Source organism: Acanthopagrus latus, chromosome 5 (assembly GCF_904848185.1).
Source record: "Acanthopagrus latus isolate v.2019 chromosome 5, fAcaLat1.1, whole genome shotgun sequence".
Taxonomy (NCBI): domain Eukaryota; kingdom Metazoa; phylum Chordata; class Actinopteri; order Spariformes; family Sparidae; genus Acanthopagrus; species Acanthopagrus latus.
In genome coordinates this window covers 785,774-800,470 of record NC_051043.1, presented here as the reverse complement: position 1 = coordinate 800,470, position 14,697 = coordinate 785,774, and the positions used below count along the sequence as shown (strand labels likewise).

The 14,697-nt window shown below is 41.1% G+C and overlaps 1 protein-coding gene and 1 long non-coding RNA gene across 3 annotated transcripts; both read left to right on the top strand.

Moving 5' to 3' along the window:
* Positions 1 to 624: 624 nt before the first annotated feature.
* dhfr (dihydrofolate reductase) lies at positions 625 to 11,015 on the top strand. 2 transcript variants are annotated; one of them, XM_037097992.1, is made up of 6 exons: positions 625 to 785; positions 948 to 997; positions 9,434 to 9,539; positions 9,864 to 9,987; positions 10,195 to 10,310; positions 10,751 to 11,015. In XM_037097992.1, the coding sequence occupies exons 1-6, from the start codon at positions 694 to 696 to the stop codon at positions 10,830 to 10,832; spliced, it is 570 nt and encodes a 189-aa protein (XP_036953887.1). In that variant the 5' UTR covers positions 625 to 693; the 3' UTR covers positions 10,833 to 11,015. The 2 variants fall into 2 exon arrangements, with proteins under 2 accessions (XP_036953887.1, XP_036953888.1); XM_037097993.1 differs by lacking the exons at positions 625 to 785; positions 948 to 997 and adding an exon at positions 1,085 to 1,223.
* LOC119019430 lies at positions 1,236 to 4,834 on the top strand. The gene is made up of 3 exons (XR_005075044.1): positions 1,236 to 2,046; positions 2,592 to 2,688; positions 2,819 to 4,834. It is a non-coding gene; the product is annotated as an uncharacterized LOC119019430 (long non-coding RNA).
* Positions 11,016 to 14,697: the final 3,682 nt, after the last annotated feature.

Here is a 14,697-nt window from a genome sequence, read left to right as displayed (position 1 = left end):
GCCTCCACCAAGAAGGTTATATTTTCACCCATGTCTTGTTTCGTTTTGGCTGGTTGGTTGCTTGACTTGTCAGCAGGATTACACAACAGCTTCTGAACCGATTTCCACATAATTTGGGTGGTGGATCGGTCTCAATCTGATGGGCCGTGGTTCAGGTATGTATTTTACTGAGTGCCATTCTAGTTTTATTTAAAAATGACTCAAACAAATTTATTGTTAAACTTAAAAGTTGGCAATTAATTTAGTGATTGACAACTGCTAACTGTTGCAGCTCTAAATATCACACTGAACATTTAAAATGGGCAGATTAGGCTTTGGGGGATTAAAAAAATTAAGCCTAAACCTGCAGACTGCATGTGTTTTCCTGCAGTCTCCAAACTGATCAGGTTCAATCCTACCTAGCTCAGTATTTTAGAAAATAGCAGTTAACTCAAGAAAAATGTAATGACAGTCCCCAAAGACGAGAGAGGATGCACTAAAATATTTGACCTTTGGCAGAAGATAGTACTAGCATTATTTTAACCGGGGCAGAATGGAGGTGGAGGAGGTGGTTATTATTACACCAGAGGGTGGCATTGATGTTGTAGCGCGCTGACAGCTGCCATAAGACGTGACGAAGAAGAAGAACTCGTCATTTCCGGGTATGCGGGAAGCTATGAAACACAGAACACTCGTCCACTGTGTTATCTGACGATGTCCCGCATTGTGAACGGTATCGTGGCCGTGTGTCCTGACCTGGGTATCGGGAACAATGGAAACCTGCCCTGGCATCCTGTCAGACTCAAGTAAGTCCCGCTGAAAGGAGGCTAGTTGACTCTTAATGTGGTAACAATGAAACACGCCATGAGCGCCATTTAGCTGCGCAGAGAGACATTGGAGGTCCCGTGGTAGAACTGCAAATATATTGACGCTGTCAACATTTTAATAATAAGTTTTCTCTTTTTTAGTAATGAATTCAAACACTTCAGAACGATGACAGCGACGCCATCTGTGAAAGGTAAAAGTTCATCTTGTTTGGGGCTGAAGTAAAGTGAAACAGGTGTGTGCATGAAGTCCAATTCATTTGCACGTGTTCTTGGTATATAAGGGAAAGTGCCAGTGTAGGGGTATTTGCTAATGTCATTGGCCCACTTGTGCCAAAGCAAGTGTGAGCTGCCGCCTAAGCTCCGTCTTCGATATCCGATGCTGACTAAACACCAAGGACAAAATGAATCAAAGATCTGGTGAGAAAATTAGTTTGATTTATTGAGACAGTGCAAACTGTAGCTTGCAAGCATTTGAACAGTAAATAAAGTGCAGTATTACAATGAACAATGGAGCGTTAACAAGTGCAGCAAGTGGATTTTTCTGAACACATTCTTTGACAGCTTTTTAAGCTGGACACTGAACATGAGCTAGCCAGTCTAGCCACTAGGTAAGTAAACATGGTACCATGGCTTCTCCAAAACAGCCAATAATTCAAGTCACAAAGAACAACATTTAAACATTTACCATAAAATGTACCCATCGTAGCAGAGTAGTTTAAGGCCTGTAGGCCTACAAGGGTCAAAGACGTTACGCTTGCTTTTTCTGTCCGACAGGACTTTTTACCTAATAATAAACATTAAAATGAATAAAAATATAACATGTATGCCTAATACCTTCCTTATACATGTGCCCACTCTTATTTCTTTAAACTTGTTGGTTATTGGTCATTTTCTACCATCTGAAATGTGAAAACATCATGTGGGGCGACCGTCCGGCCTTGACTTCTGTTTGGACAACTGGTTTTGAATCACATTAAAACAATTTAAATATAATCCTTGCCCTATTTGGCATAATTTCAAACTTGTTTTCCATTTATTGACAAAGTTATGAGGCATTTGTACATACATTTCAATCATAATACACAAACAAATCTTGTCTGAGTATGTTCATTGTCTGAAATATCATCCGGGGCGACCATCGAGAAAATACAATTATGGGACTTTTATTTTGACAATCATCTAAAGGAGGATGTTGCATCAGCCAGCCACACCCTGAGGGTCCCAGAGAGACAACTTGCAGGTCAGTAGTCTCTATCATCTTTACAAATAAATCCTCTTTTTAGCCGCTGCAATGTATACATCACATTTGGATATCATGTGGGGCGACCACCCTAAAACTGTGAATAATGGGTTTTATTCGCAAATCTATATTTTGAAGGTAAATCTGTTAGTGATATGTGGTGAGAAGTAGCTAGCTTAGATTCTATAGCTAACCGTTACCCTGTTATATTTGTTTACACTTGAAAACATCATCTGGGGCAACCAAGCATCATGTGGGGTGACCACCGCCAATGGTTTAAATGATAGATAATACATATCCTGTATTTGTAGTTTCTGTATGCTTATTTCACTCATGATCTACATTTAGTTATTTGATTTAACATAACTTTCTATATTTCAACATATATTTTTCTAAATTCCAATCAGTTCCATACTACTTTAGAGATTACCACTTCTTTTTGATTATTGTGTCTATCAGAGAAATTTATGAATATTAAGCATTTATTCTATTTTTCAGTTCCTTTTCTAGCTCTCTGTATGTTTAATTTTATAACTTTTTTCTAGATGGCCCCTCTAACAAGCAAACAAAAGACTGCTCGCTACAGGCAGTGGATCAATGCAGACCCTGCAGCAAGAGCTGACTACCTTGCCAGGAAAAATGGTAAAAATATATAGGTAACATGCAGTATATCTTTCTCATGGCAGGCTGTATTTCAAAATGTCATATCACATAAGTATGTATGTTATTTACGCCACCAAAATCAGTGACACAGTATACATTATTGTTTCAGCTACCAGAGAAGAAAGCAACAGGGCAACTGACACCACCATCTTTAGAGAACACTCCAACAGTTCTAGTTGGTATAGAGGTCAATAAGCAGCAGGATAATCCAGGGCAAGTTGTGGTGAATCCCTTACAAGGAATTTAACCCACCGGTGTCCTCTACACCAGAGAGAGAAAGAGAGAATACACCAGTTCAACTGGCTGCGCCAGGCAGAGCAGTTCCGCCTCCTCAAACAAAACATCATGGAGTGTGAAGCTGTTCTGCATATCGACTTTTCTGAAAACTATGCCTGCAAGCTAAGCACAGAGATCCAGTCTTTTCACTTTGGAGGCAGTAGACGACAGGCTACTATTCACACGGCAGTCCTGTACACTGTCCATGGAACCAAGTCTTATGCAACACTGTCTGACTGCCTTCGACATGATGAATGGGCAGTGTGGGCACATCTAGAGCCTATCTTGAAAGAGCTTCGGAAAACCTTCCCACAAATCACTACCCTCCACATTCTGAGTGATGGGCCTGTTACACAGTACCGTAACAAAAATAACTTTTACTTGCTCAGTACTGTGCCTTTCCTCTCAGCAATCAAAAATGTGACCTGGAATTACTCAGAAAAATCCCATGGAAAAGGGGCCCCAGATGGGATTGGTGGGACAATAATGGGTGATAAGCGAGAGCATCGAAAAATGTGACGAGTTGATTCCTGGCAACTTGGAGGCTGTGAAAGGCACCATGAAGTTCCACCAAGATGTGTCATCACAGCCTGCAAAGATCACGCACAGGGAGGTGTCTTGCTTCTGTAAGCACTTAGAGACGAGTCCATGCCCTTGTTACCAGACAGTAACTGTAGACCAGAAAGCCACCATACGCCAAACTGAGAAACCTGAGCCACCCAGTGAACAAGACAGTGTGCTAACTGACAACCCCTCAAGCTCTCCACCTGAGCCACCCAGGGAACAATAAAGTGTCCTAGATCTGTGTGGCAGGTTTGTGATAGTAACCTACGATGAGCTTCCATATGTAGGCCAGGTCCTAAAGGTTGCGGAAGAGGAGCTGCAGATCAGCTGTATGCGACAGTCTGATGACAAGAACTTGTTCTTGTGGCCACAAACTCCAGATGTTACTTTCTACTTTTGGAAAGATGTTCACGCTGTAATTTCAGAGCCTGAGCCAGCAACATCACGCTTCTCGAAGTTGACGTGCCAAGACTGAGTAAAGTTCAGAAATGCCTGGGGTTAAAGAAATGCCTCCAGATTAAGCCTACAACGTGTCTGGAGTTAGGAGTTATGTAATAGTGAGGAACATGCTAATGTTATGTTTGTGTCAAATGAAAAAGAAATAGTTATGTGCTGATTCTTTTATAAAAAAAAATAAATTTGTCTCAACTCTGTAAATTATTGAATAGCCTTAACTGCCTGCTGTTTCTCATCATTTGGGGTGACCACCTGTCATGTGGGGTAACCAATGATTGGCAATTCTGTACTAAATTCAAAATTTAATGTCTATCAGTTTTGGTTGAAATATTAATCATTGGTATAGCATACATACGTGGATACTATCTATACACATTTTAAATCAGTTTTATGAATTCTAGAGTAAGAAATGTATATGTAACGGCTTTATGAGGGAGACACTGCCATTATAGATAAAATATAATTTAAAAATGGTTTACAAAAAATGAAAGGACACAGGAGAATCTTTCATAAACAGTTCATTTAATTACTGATACTTATTAAAATACAAGTTATGTTAAGGAAATCTATTAATTTTGAGGTAAATAACGGTCGCCCCAAATGACTTTTTTAAGGTTGTTGCCCTATTAATTTAAGTTTAAAAACACTAAAATATCTTTGAAGTTTTCACATACATGCATGAGTACACTACATTCCAAATGTTTGGAAAATGGCCAAATATATCTTTAAGTATTTTGCAAATGGGCCACTCAAAGGTCTTATCCCTCTTTGACCCACAAGTATGTGAGGTAGCCACTCTAGCCACCAGGACAGTAAAAATAAACTATGGCAGCCAATAATTCAAGTCCATAGGAGCAACATTTAAGCCAACTTAAAATTGTACCCGTCTTAGCAGACGGAACACTAAACAGAAAGTCTCCTCTCCACATAACTACAGACCAAGACCAAAGATCTATATTCTCTTCAGATTTTTGTTCAGAAGTAGAATCTGATCAACATGCTCTGCAAGAATTGCACTTCTCTGAGGAGTGATGATATCTCTGGCAGTGGAGAAGACCCTCTACAGGGAGAGACTAGTGCCAGGGATGCAGAGGTACCTTTTAAGCAAGGTGTGACAAGAGTTGATACTCAGACTGGTGCTCCTTCCACCAGACCAGTGGATCTTCTTTCACTTCCAGGAGATCTGCTCCTTGGCTTCATCCTCTTGGGTATTTGTCTTGGGTTGTGCTGCACCACCAAGGTATCATTCACCAAGAAGGGCAGCCAGTGGACAAGACGGCCTTGGGTTCCTGGGTTCTTCGGATGCCATCCCCTCATCGGATGGCGGATAGGATACAAGGCCAAGGGTTATACCTAGCAGTACCATCATTGCCTTACCTCTGATGGCTGCATGCTCAGTCTTGCAGCCTGTGCAATCAGTCCATCATAAACTTCCTGTCTTTCGTTCTCAGTCAGGAAGGGAAGACTTTAATCTTGGATCCATCGCTGATTGTGCATGGAGAGTTGCCTTGAGGTTGATGTACTTCTGACGATCCCCAGCCATGGCTGCCTTCATCTCTATCATGACTGCAGATTCGATCAGTTTCAGTCCATTGATCAATGTGTCCTGGAGGGGTGCCAGGACTGACAGTGTGAGGGTCTTCTCCTTGGACATGTACTGTGTAGCCTTCTTCATGGGCTTCAGTGTGCTGACTACTGTTGTCACGTCTGACTCGGTCAGTGTGCACAAATCCCTCTTGGTCTTCCTGACCTCACTCGAGAGTAGGGCTGCGCAGATGGCTGGTTGTTGCTCGAGGAATCTTTCAAACATGTCGTGCACACTGTTCCACCTGTAGTTAAGTACAAGTAAGAAACTTTATTTATAGACCTATAGCGCCCTTCACAGTATTGATGCACAGAATACTGCTTTATATTTAACAAAATGAATTAGTAATAAAGACAATAAATTATTGAAAAGTAACCACACGCAAACCTGGTAACCACATCCGTCATCAGCTTGTGCTCTGATAGTCATAGAAGCCTCTTTCTCTTTCAGCATGTGGTTGGCTGTGGTGCTTCGTCTGAAGAAATTCACAATGCGTCTCACTCTTCCCAGCAGGCGTGCGACTGCTGGGATTTTGAGGGCACATTGCGCAGCCAGATTTAGGATGGGAGCGTAGCATTTGACATGAAGTGTGAACGCTGCCTCCTCAGCTGCAGTTGTCATATTTGATGCATTGTCAGTGACAATTACTGGATCTTTTTCTGTGATTCCCCACTCAGTGAGGGCATTTCTCAGATGTTCTTCCAGGTTGTGTCCGGTGTGGCGCTCTGTCATGTCCCTGGTTAGTAAGACACACGTAACAAGCTCCCATTCCTTGTTGATAAAGTGGCCGTGATGGTGACAGTTGTTCGTGAGGTCCACCCGTCGCACATTAGGGCAACTCTCTCCATGCTGGCCATGGAGGCTTTGACGTTTGCCTTTGAGCATACAGCCAGGGAACATATACCTTTTGGTGAGGTGTTCGCAGGTTGGAATCGGATAGCGGGGCTCCATCGCATTCACCATGCGCCTAAAGCCTGCGTTTTTTTTCCACCACCGAATAAAGTCTCAAATCCTGACAAATAAAGTAAGCAACAGATTCTGTTATCTTCTGCGACCTTGATGAAGTAGATGGGAACTTGTGGGAACAACCGCCATCGCTATCCAGTATGGTTTGTTTTGGGTCACGCTGCAGCTTCTTGGGTTCCTCAGTTAGCATTATCTTGTCCGGGTGGGGACATTTTAGGTTCACTTGTTGGTTGGTGGTATTTCCAGAGTAATTCATGTTTGTGTGACATAGCTTGCTAACCGCCAGACTTTTACAGAAATCATCGCTTCACCCTCCTCCTTTTTAAACCCTAAGTGCTCCCACACATCTGCTTTTAAGCATGAAGGTGCTGGATGTATATTCGCTGTCATTCTCAAGAATCAGTAAAGAGTATCTAGATGGGTAACTTGCTAGAAATGCTCTACAGCAACACTAGTGGCTGGATGACCTAATTGCTCTTCCTGCAAAGTGAATGGGGGGAAATGGGCAGAGAGCAGAGTGCTGGGCTAAACATGGGGGATTTGAATGGGACTTAATGTATTGATACTCACGGCTGAAAAATCGATACTTTCTGGGGGTCCAAATATCAATATGTATAGCAGGATAGATAAATTTGCTCAGCCATAATAAACATGTTAACATGAAAATACTTAACCTAACACTTCAAGAAAACTATCCAACATAGACACTTTTCCCCATTCACAAGTTTTAGCCAAATAACAATAGTATATTTACTGTCTTCCCCTTTAGTCTGTTTCTTCTTTGCTCAGAACCTCTCCTGCCTTTTGAAAAGACTCCCTCTGCTGGTACAGAAGTGGCAGTAATTCCCAGGTATCTCACTGCTAGTTTGCTCAGGGCTGGGAATGTTGGTTCATGTTCTCGCCACCAAACCAGTGCATCCCTATCTTGAGGAATCACTTCTCCTTCTGAGTACCAATGTACTTCAGTGAGTACTGGCAGCTGACCAGTGACGTTGTCCTGACAAAACCTGCATGTCAAAATCAGTCCCTATCTTTCCTTTTGATACAGCTTAATCTCAGGGGGCAGGCCTCTGGTTTGGCCCTGAGGCAGAAGGCTCTGAAGTAGAAGATCCTCAGGTAGAAGGCCATGAGGTAGAGTTTACAGTAGCTGTTGAGCTTGGGGCTAGAGTGGGAGCTAACTGTCCTGTCTGATAGACTTCCTGTATTTCAGAGAGATGTTTTTTCATTACTTCCACATTGTCTCGAAAACCAAGATGTTTAAACCTGTCATCCAGAAATATAGTGGCAGCTAGACAGTGAATGCTCTCAATACCTCTGAATCTGCGTTGACATTGCTGTGCCAGCTTTGTGGCAAGGGAGCTGCATTGACGTTCACAGGCTGCTATAGCCCTGTGAATGAGTGACACGAGTGGAATCATTTGGGAGACTGAAACATACTTTTCAGCTGAAATTTCCTGTGTCACTTCTTCAAATGGCTGTAGTGCATCAACTGTTTGCTTGATGAAGGATAATTCTCTCATATTTAAGCACAATGCATTCCTCCCTAAAAGGAAGAGTGCTGTGGTCACAGCTTCAGTTTGCTCATAGAGCCTCTCCAGCATGTAACAAACTGAATTCCAGTGAGTATCTACTGGCTGGATTAGCTTGTGTTCTGCCACTTTCAACTGTTGGTGAATACCCCTTAGCTTCTCTGTGGCCTGTGTGCTGTGGTGAAAAAAGGATACGATCGCACTGCATTTCTCCATCACTTTCACCAATTCAGGAACAGTTTTTAAACTGTCCTTTACAATTAAATTCAGTGTATGTGCAAAACATGGATGATGCCTCCACCCAGCGTTGTGCACTGCTGCAAATATATTTGCACCATTGTCTGTCACAACTGCAACACCTTGTCAGTTATGCCCCATCCTTCTGTGATGCGTTTAAGCACTAAACTAATATTGTCTGCTTGTATGCTGCCCTTGGAAAGTTTGGGTTTCCAAAACAAATGACCTCATTTTGCCAGTTTTCAATGAGATGACATGTTACAGTCAAATATGCCTCTGTCAGGGTTCCCTCCAGACTGTGGAATAACGGCGCTGTGCTGCTATACTGCTAGCTCGGCACCACTGTACTTTTATAGCCGGTGTTTGTGGGCTGCCACGGTCTTGTTGTAGTGAACAACAAGTGTCCCACTCTGATCCGTGTGTCTGTTTGAATGTATTGGTCTGCTGTCTTTTAGTCACAACAGCCTTTGAGCAAACTGTGCAGCAGACCGTGGTTTGTTTGAGGTCCAACACCACTAAATCAAGCTACTAATGAGACAGTGCTGTGTTAGGAACACGTAAATCACTGTATAGCATATTTCACTTCTCATAGCATACACACAGTCACCTCTTGGTCAAAGAAGGAGGCCAGATCAACTTGTGACTGTAGTGTCTGTTCACCATGTCTGTACTTTGATGGTTTTGTAACCCGTGTTAATCCGAAGCACCAGCCCTGGCCCCGGCCCTGACGCTTCCAGTGGAAAGCCCGGCTACCACAGACCTTGGGGCAGTTGCCACAGACCTGCAGCTGCTTCTGTTACGGAACCCTTACCTCTGATGGCCTTCCCTGCTTCAGCTGTGTGTGTGTGTGTGTGTGTGTGTGTGTGTGTGTGTGTGTGTGTGTGTGTATTGTACTAACATCATCCAATGACACTGACTACAATAAGTTACCGTTATTCCCTCCTCTGTGCTGCTGAGAACAGTAGAGAGGGGGAGGGGAGGTGTGGCTGACATGCTGGTTTGTTTTAGTCTACTAAGCTGTTGCTAAACTGACAACTGGTGCTCAGTTTGGCCTTTAGGACTTTTAAGCACTAACTAATGAATTAATTCAGTTCACCTTGCTATCCTGCAGGCAAGCAGAATGTGGTGATCATGGGCAGGAAGACGTGGTTTTCAATCCCAGACAAGTTCAGACCTCTGAACAACAGGATCAACATCGTCCTCAGCAGGGAATGCAAGTATGCGTCTGTGAACACTGCTACACAACATTTAAAAAAAAAAAAAAAAAAAAAGTTTTACTGTAGATGCATGGCTGAAAAGTGACAGTCACATAATATGCAAACTGGGTAAGCTTTGGAGGAAAACAAACATCTCAACTGTGCTTCCCAACTATGGTCAACACATGCAGACAATGTTAAAAATTAAGCCCATTTGATTTTTATTTTGCATCTTCCTCACACACCCTCCTCTACCCGCTCCACACTTATTATTTAATGTTGCATTGCATCAAGTTTTGCACAGTAGTTACTGTGAACTGATGTTGGTGCCAATTCCTCCTCCAGAGTCCCCCCTGCAGGAGCACACCACCTGGCGGCAGACTTCAGCTCAGCACTTAGTCTGGTCGACACAGAGCTGGCAGATCAGGCTGATCAGGTCTGGGTTATAGGGGGCAGCTCTCTTTATAAGGTACTGCTCAGACAGGGTGCTCACTGTGAATATGTTTCAGAAAGTTTTTTTTTTGGTTAATTTGACTTATGTCTCACACATACACAAAGGGATAGTTCGTGTTTTTTGAAGTGGGGTCATATGAAGTATATATCTATAGTCGATCTGTTCCCGACACACAGACTTCATCTTTCTGTAATTATGCTTTGGTTTCTGTGGGCCACCCAGGAGCTGATGGAGACCACGAGGACCAGTAGACTGTTTGTCACACGAATCCTGAAGCAGTTTGAGTGTGACACATTCCTTCCTGAGATCAGTCCAGACAAATATAGCCTGCTGCCAGCGTAAGTTCAGCATACATCTTCAGAGCATTTTTGTGGGTAATTTAGGTTTGTTACAACTTGAGGCTGTTTTAGTGGTTTTGGCCTGGTAGCTTCATCCAAATGATTTGATGAGATTGTGGAGCATCAAATAGACCAAAATACTGTCAGGTTTGAAAAAAATCAACAATTTAATAGGGTTATCTAAACAACTGAATATATTGATGTTAAGGCAGTAAGTGATTCTGTAAACTGTTATGGATTTTGGGTCATAATTCTTATGTCTTTTTTCAACAAAATAATTCAACTAGCCTGAAGAAAATAAGACCCAAGTTGTAATAATAATTGTATTTGGTTTTTTTGCAGTGTACATGTTCTTTACAAGTGCTTGTAAACTTTTGACCATGACTGTATATGTGCAGCGTACCAGGTGGAACATGGAATAAGTCTTGTCTTTGCAACAGGTTTCCAGGAGTGCCACAGGAGCTGCAGGAGGAGAATGGTATCCAGTACAAATTTGAAGTGTATGAAAGCATCAAGCAATGACTCGGAAAGATTGTGATTTTGTAAATGGCTACCAGAATGATAATACTGGTGATCTGTACAGTTCCAGGATGTCATACCAATTTGCTTTCCCTCAGAGTTGATGGTGTTGAAGGTATTTGTATCATTCCAGGTTGTTTCTGTGTGACTGTTTAAGAGATTAAAGAAATCTTATATCTATAATGATTAGAGGACATCATTTGAAATAGACTTATATACTAGAAGACAGGCAGCAGAAGATTTGAAAAGTCATGTTTGGAGCTCTTCGTCTGTGATTAATCTACAATATATCCTACCTATGACTAAATGGGTTGGTAGGTACAGCCTTCCACTTGACTATATAAGTAGCTCTTCTTATACACATACCCTGTAAAAAAAACAACAAAAAAAAAACAACAAAAAAAAAAAAACAGTAAAAGCACTGGCAGCAAAGTTTCCAAACGGATACTGTAAAATTACAGTAAATAACCATATCACAGAACTACATTCAATAATTATAAAAATACAGAAGTAGATTTTACAGTCAAAATTAATAAAAAAATACAGTATATTATAGTTGGTAAATGCCCATTGTACTGCAAAATAACATGTCAAAACACATTAAAAATCATTTATTTTAGGAAATAGCCAAGTCTATTTACTGTAATTTCATGTTCAAATACTATTTTTCCCCTGTACAATAACGAAGTTATAACATATAAAAACTATGTTCATAAAACTAATGTATAAAAATGCTATAAATGCATTAAAATTAAATGTCTGCTCATTTACAGTATTAATCAGCAATTTAAGAATTATGAGCTTTAAAAATGTTTATTGGATAGGAAAAAAGGCAGAGTACATTAAAAATACATCAAAAATAATCCCTATCCCTGTAAATTAAGGTTATTTAGTAGTCATTTCATGAAACTGTCATGTCCATCTACACTGATTTGCTGTATAATTTTGGTTTCCCCAAGTAAAAAAAAAAACAATGAAACAATGTATAAAGAAAATAAGTACCTTTTAATCAAATAGGAATTTCTGCACATTTACAGTAATAGATATTTTAGAGAACTGGATGATGGAACACATCAAAATACATTAACAGGTATATCTAAAGATAATATCTGTAAATTTAGGGTACTAAACAGTTATTTTAGTAAACTGAACAAATAACATTATAAACAAAAAACAAGGATAGTAAGTCTTTACACATCTAAACAGCTTAGGCTAGCTGTTTTTTATAAGAAAAGAAAAAAGGAAATGGGAATATTTCAATATTTTTAGCCCTGGGCCCAAATAACATGTTTTCAGTCATGATCCCTTATAGTAGAAACCAGATAGCTCCCTGCTCTGCCCATCCAGTAACACTGGAAAGCCCCCTACTATTCTACTACATAGACATAAGCAACATCTATCTGTCTATCTATCCGTCTATCTGTCTGTCTGTCTGTCTGTCTGTCTGTCTGTGGCTAGATGGACCATAGTTATTAACAGAAAAGCACTGCAGATTTTGCTCTTTTCACAGTCCATGTTTACAATAAGTAAATACTACACCAATTGTATCCTTTAAAGTGATATTCATAACTTTTGTGTTGTACTGTCCATACTTCAAGTCCAAAATATTGAGCAGCTTCTTCAGCAGTTGCTCCTGTGTGCTACAACTAAGATACATTGTCTAGACCTACATATACATTAAATGCAGGGCAAAACTGGGAACAGAAACTCACTGCAAACTATTTTCATCTATGAGTAACATCAGCTTAAGAACTACCTTTAATGACAGAAACCAACCACCCAAGATTTTACGTGTTCTTGGAGTTTTTCATAGTTTGGCCCATGTTCAACCAGACAACATGGAGAGGGTGGGCAAAATAAGTATGTCAGATTAAGTATGTAGTGTTTCAGCTGCATAGTATGTGGATCATGTATGCAAGAAATGCCTGCATGTATACTAAATTGTCAAGAATTTTTGAATATGCAGGGTGAGCTGACTACACATACTCAACTTGATGTATTGCTAGCCTGATACTCAGACAGAATTGGTGGATTAAGCTGTGTGGTTGACCGCAGTCAACTCACCGTAAAGAAGATAAACATGGACGTCTTCATTTGTACTAAAGTAAGTCAACACTGTGTATGTATGGTATGGATTCTTCTTTCAGCGCAGTGAGAAAGCAACATATCCCCATGGGATGGCAATTAAAATATGACATGATTACATGAGTTTTTGTAACATATTCTAGCAGAATCTACTTACTGCCTTTTATGTGCAGTAAGAGTAATTTTGAGGCTTTTTTCTCAGTGCAATGAATGTGTATTGGGAGGAGCTTATGAAGACAACAATATTTGGACTTAAATCATGGCAGTTAAACTTTGTGATTATTTCTTGCAAATTAAACAAATGTAAAAATCATGTTAGGATACATTCGAAGTGGGCAATACATGCGGTGTGTTAGAAACTGTCAGATCATTTCAAACCGTCTGTTCACTTGCTTGGCAGTTGTGGCCTCCTTAAATACAGGGAGTGCAGAATTATTAGGCAAATGAGTATTTTGACTACATCATCCTCTTTATGCACGTTGTCTTACTCCAAGCTGTATAGGCTGGAAAGCCCACTACCAATTAAGCATATCAGGTGATGTGCATCTCTGTAATGAGAAGGGGTGTGGTCTAATGACATCAACACCCTATATCAGGTGTGCATAATTATTAGACAACTTTCTTTCCTTTGGCAAAATGGGGCAGAAGAGGGACTTGGCAGGCTCAGAAAAGTCAAAAATAGTGAGATATCTTGCAGAGGGATGCAGCACTCTTAAAACTGCCAAGCTTCTGAAGCGTGATCATCGAACAATCAAGCGTTTCATTCAAAATAGTCAAGAGGGTCGCAAAAAGCATGTGGAAAAACCAAGGCGCAAAATAACTGCCCATGAACTGAGAAAAGTCAAGCGTGCAGCTGCCAAGATGCCACTTGCCACCAGTTTTGCCATATTTCAGAGCTGCAACATCACTGGAGTGCCCAAAAGCACAAGGTGTGCAATACTCAGAGACATGGCCAAGGTAGGAAAGGCTGAAAAACGACCACCACTGAACAAGACACACAAAGCTGAAACGTCAAGGCTGGGCCAAGAAATATCTCAAGACTGATTTTTCTAAGGTTTTATGGACTGATGAAATGAGAGTGAGTCTTGATGGGCCAGATGGATGGGCCCGTGGCTGGATTGGTAAAGGGCAGAGAGCTCCAGTCCGACTCAGACGCCAGCAAGGTGGAGGTGGGGTACTGGTATGAGCTGGTATCCTCAAAGATGAGCTTGTGGGGCCTTTTCGGGTTGAGGACGGAGTCAAGCTCAACTCCCAGTCCTACTGCCAGTTTCTGGAAGACACCTTCTTCAAGCAGCGGTACAGGAAGAAGTCTGCATCCTTCAAGAAAAACATGATTTTCATGCAGGACAATGACGTGGCCTCCTTGTTCACCTGATCTGAACCCCATAGAGAACCTCTGGTCCCTCGTCAAATGTGAGATTTACAAGGAGGGAAAACAGTACATCTCTCTGACCAGTGTCTGGGAGGCTGTGGTTGCTGCTGCACGCAATGTTGATCGTGAACAGATCAAAACACTGACAGAATCCATGGATGGCAGGCTTTTGAGTGTCCTTGCAAAGAAAGGTGGCTATATTGGTCACTGATTTGTTTTTGAATGTCAGAAATGTATATTTGTGAATGTTGAGCTGTTGTATTGGTTTCCCTGGTGAAAATAAATAATTGAAATGGGTATATATTTGTTTTTTGTTAAGTTGCCTAATAATTATGCACAGTAATAGTCACCTGCACACACAGATATCCTCCTAAAATGGCTAAAACTAAAAAAGCCCCACTCCAACTCCCA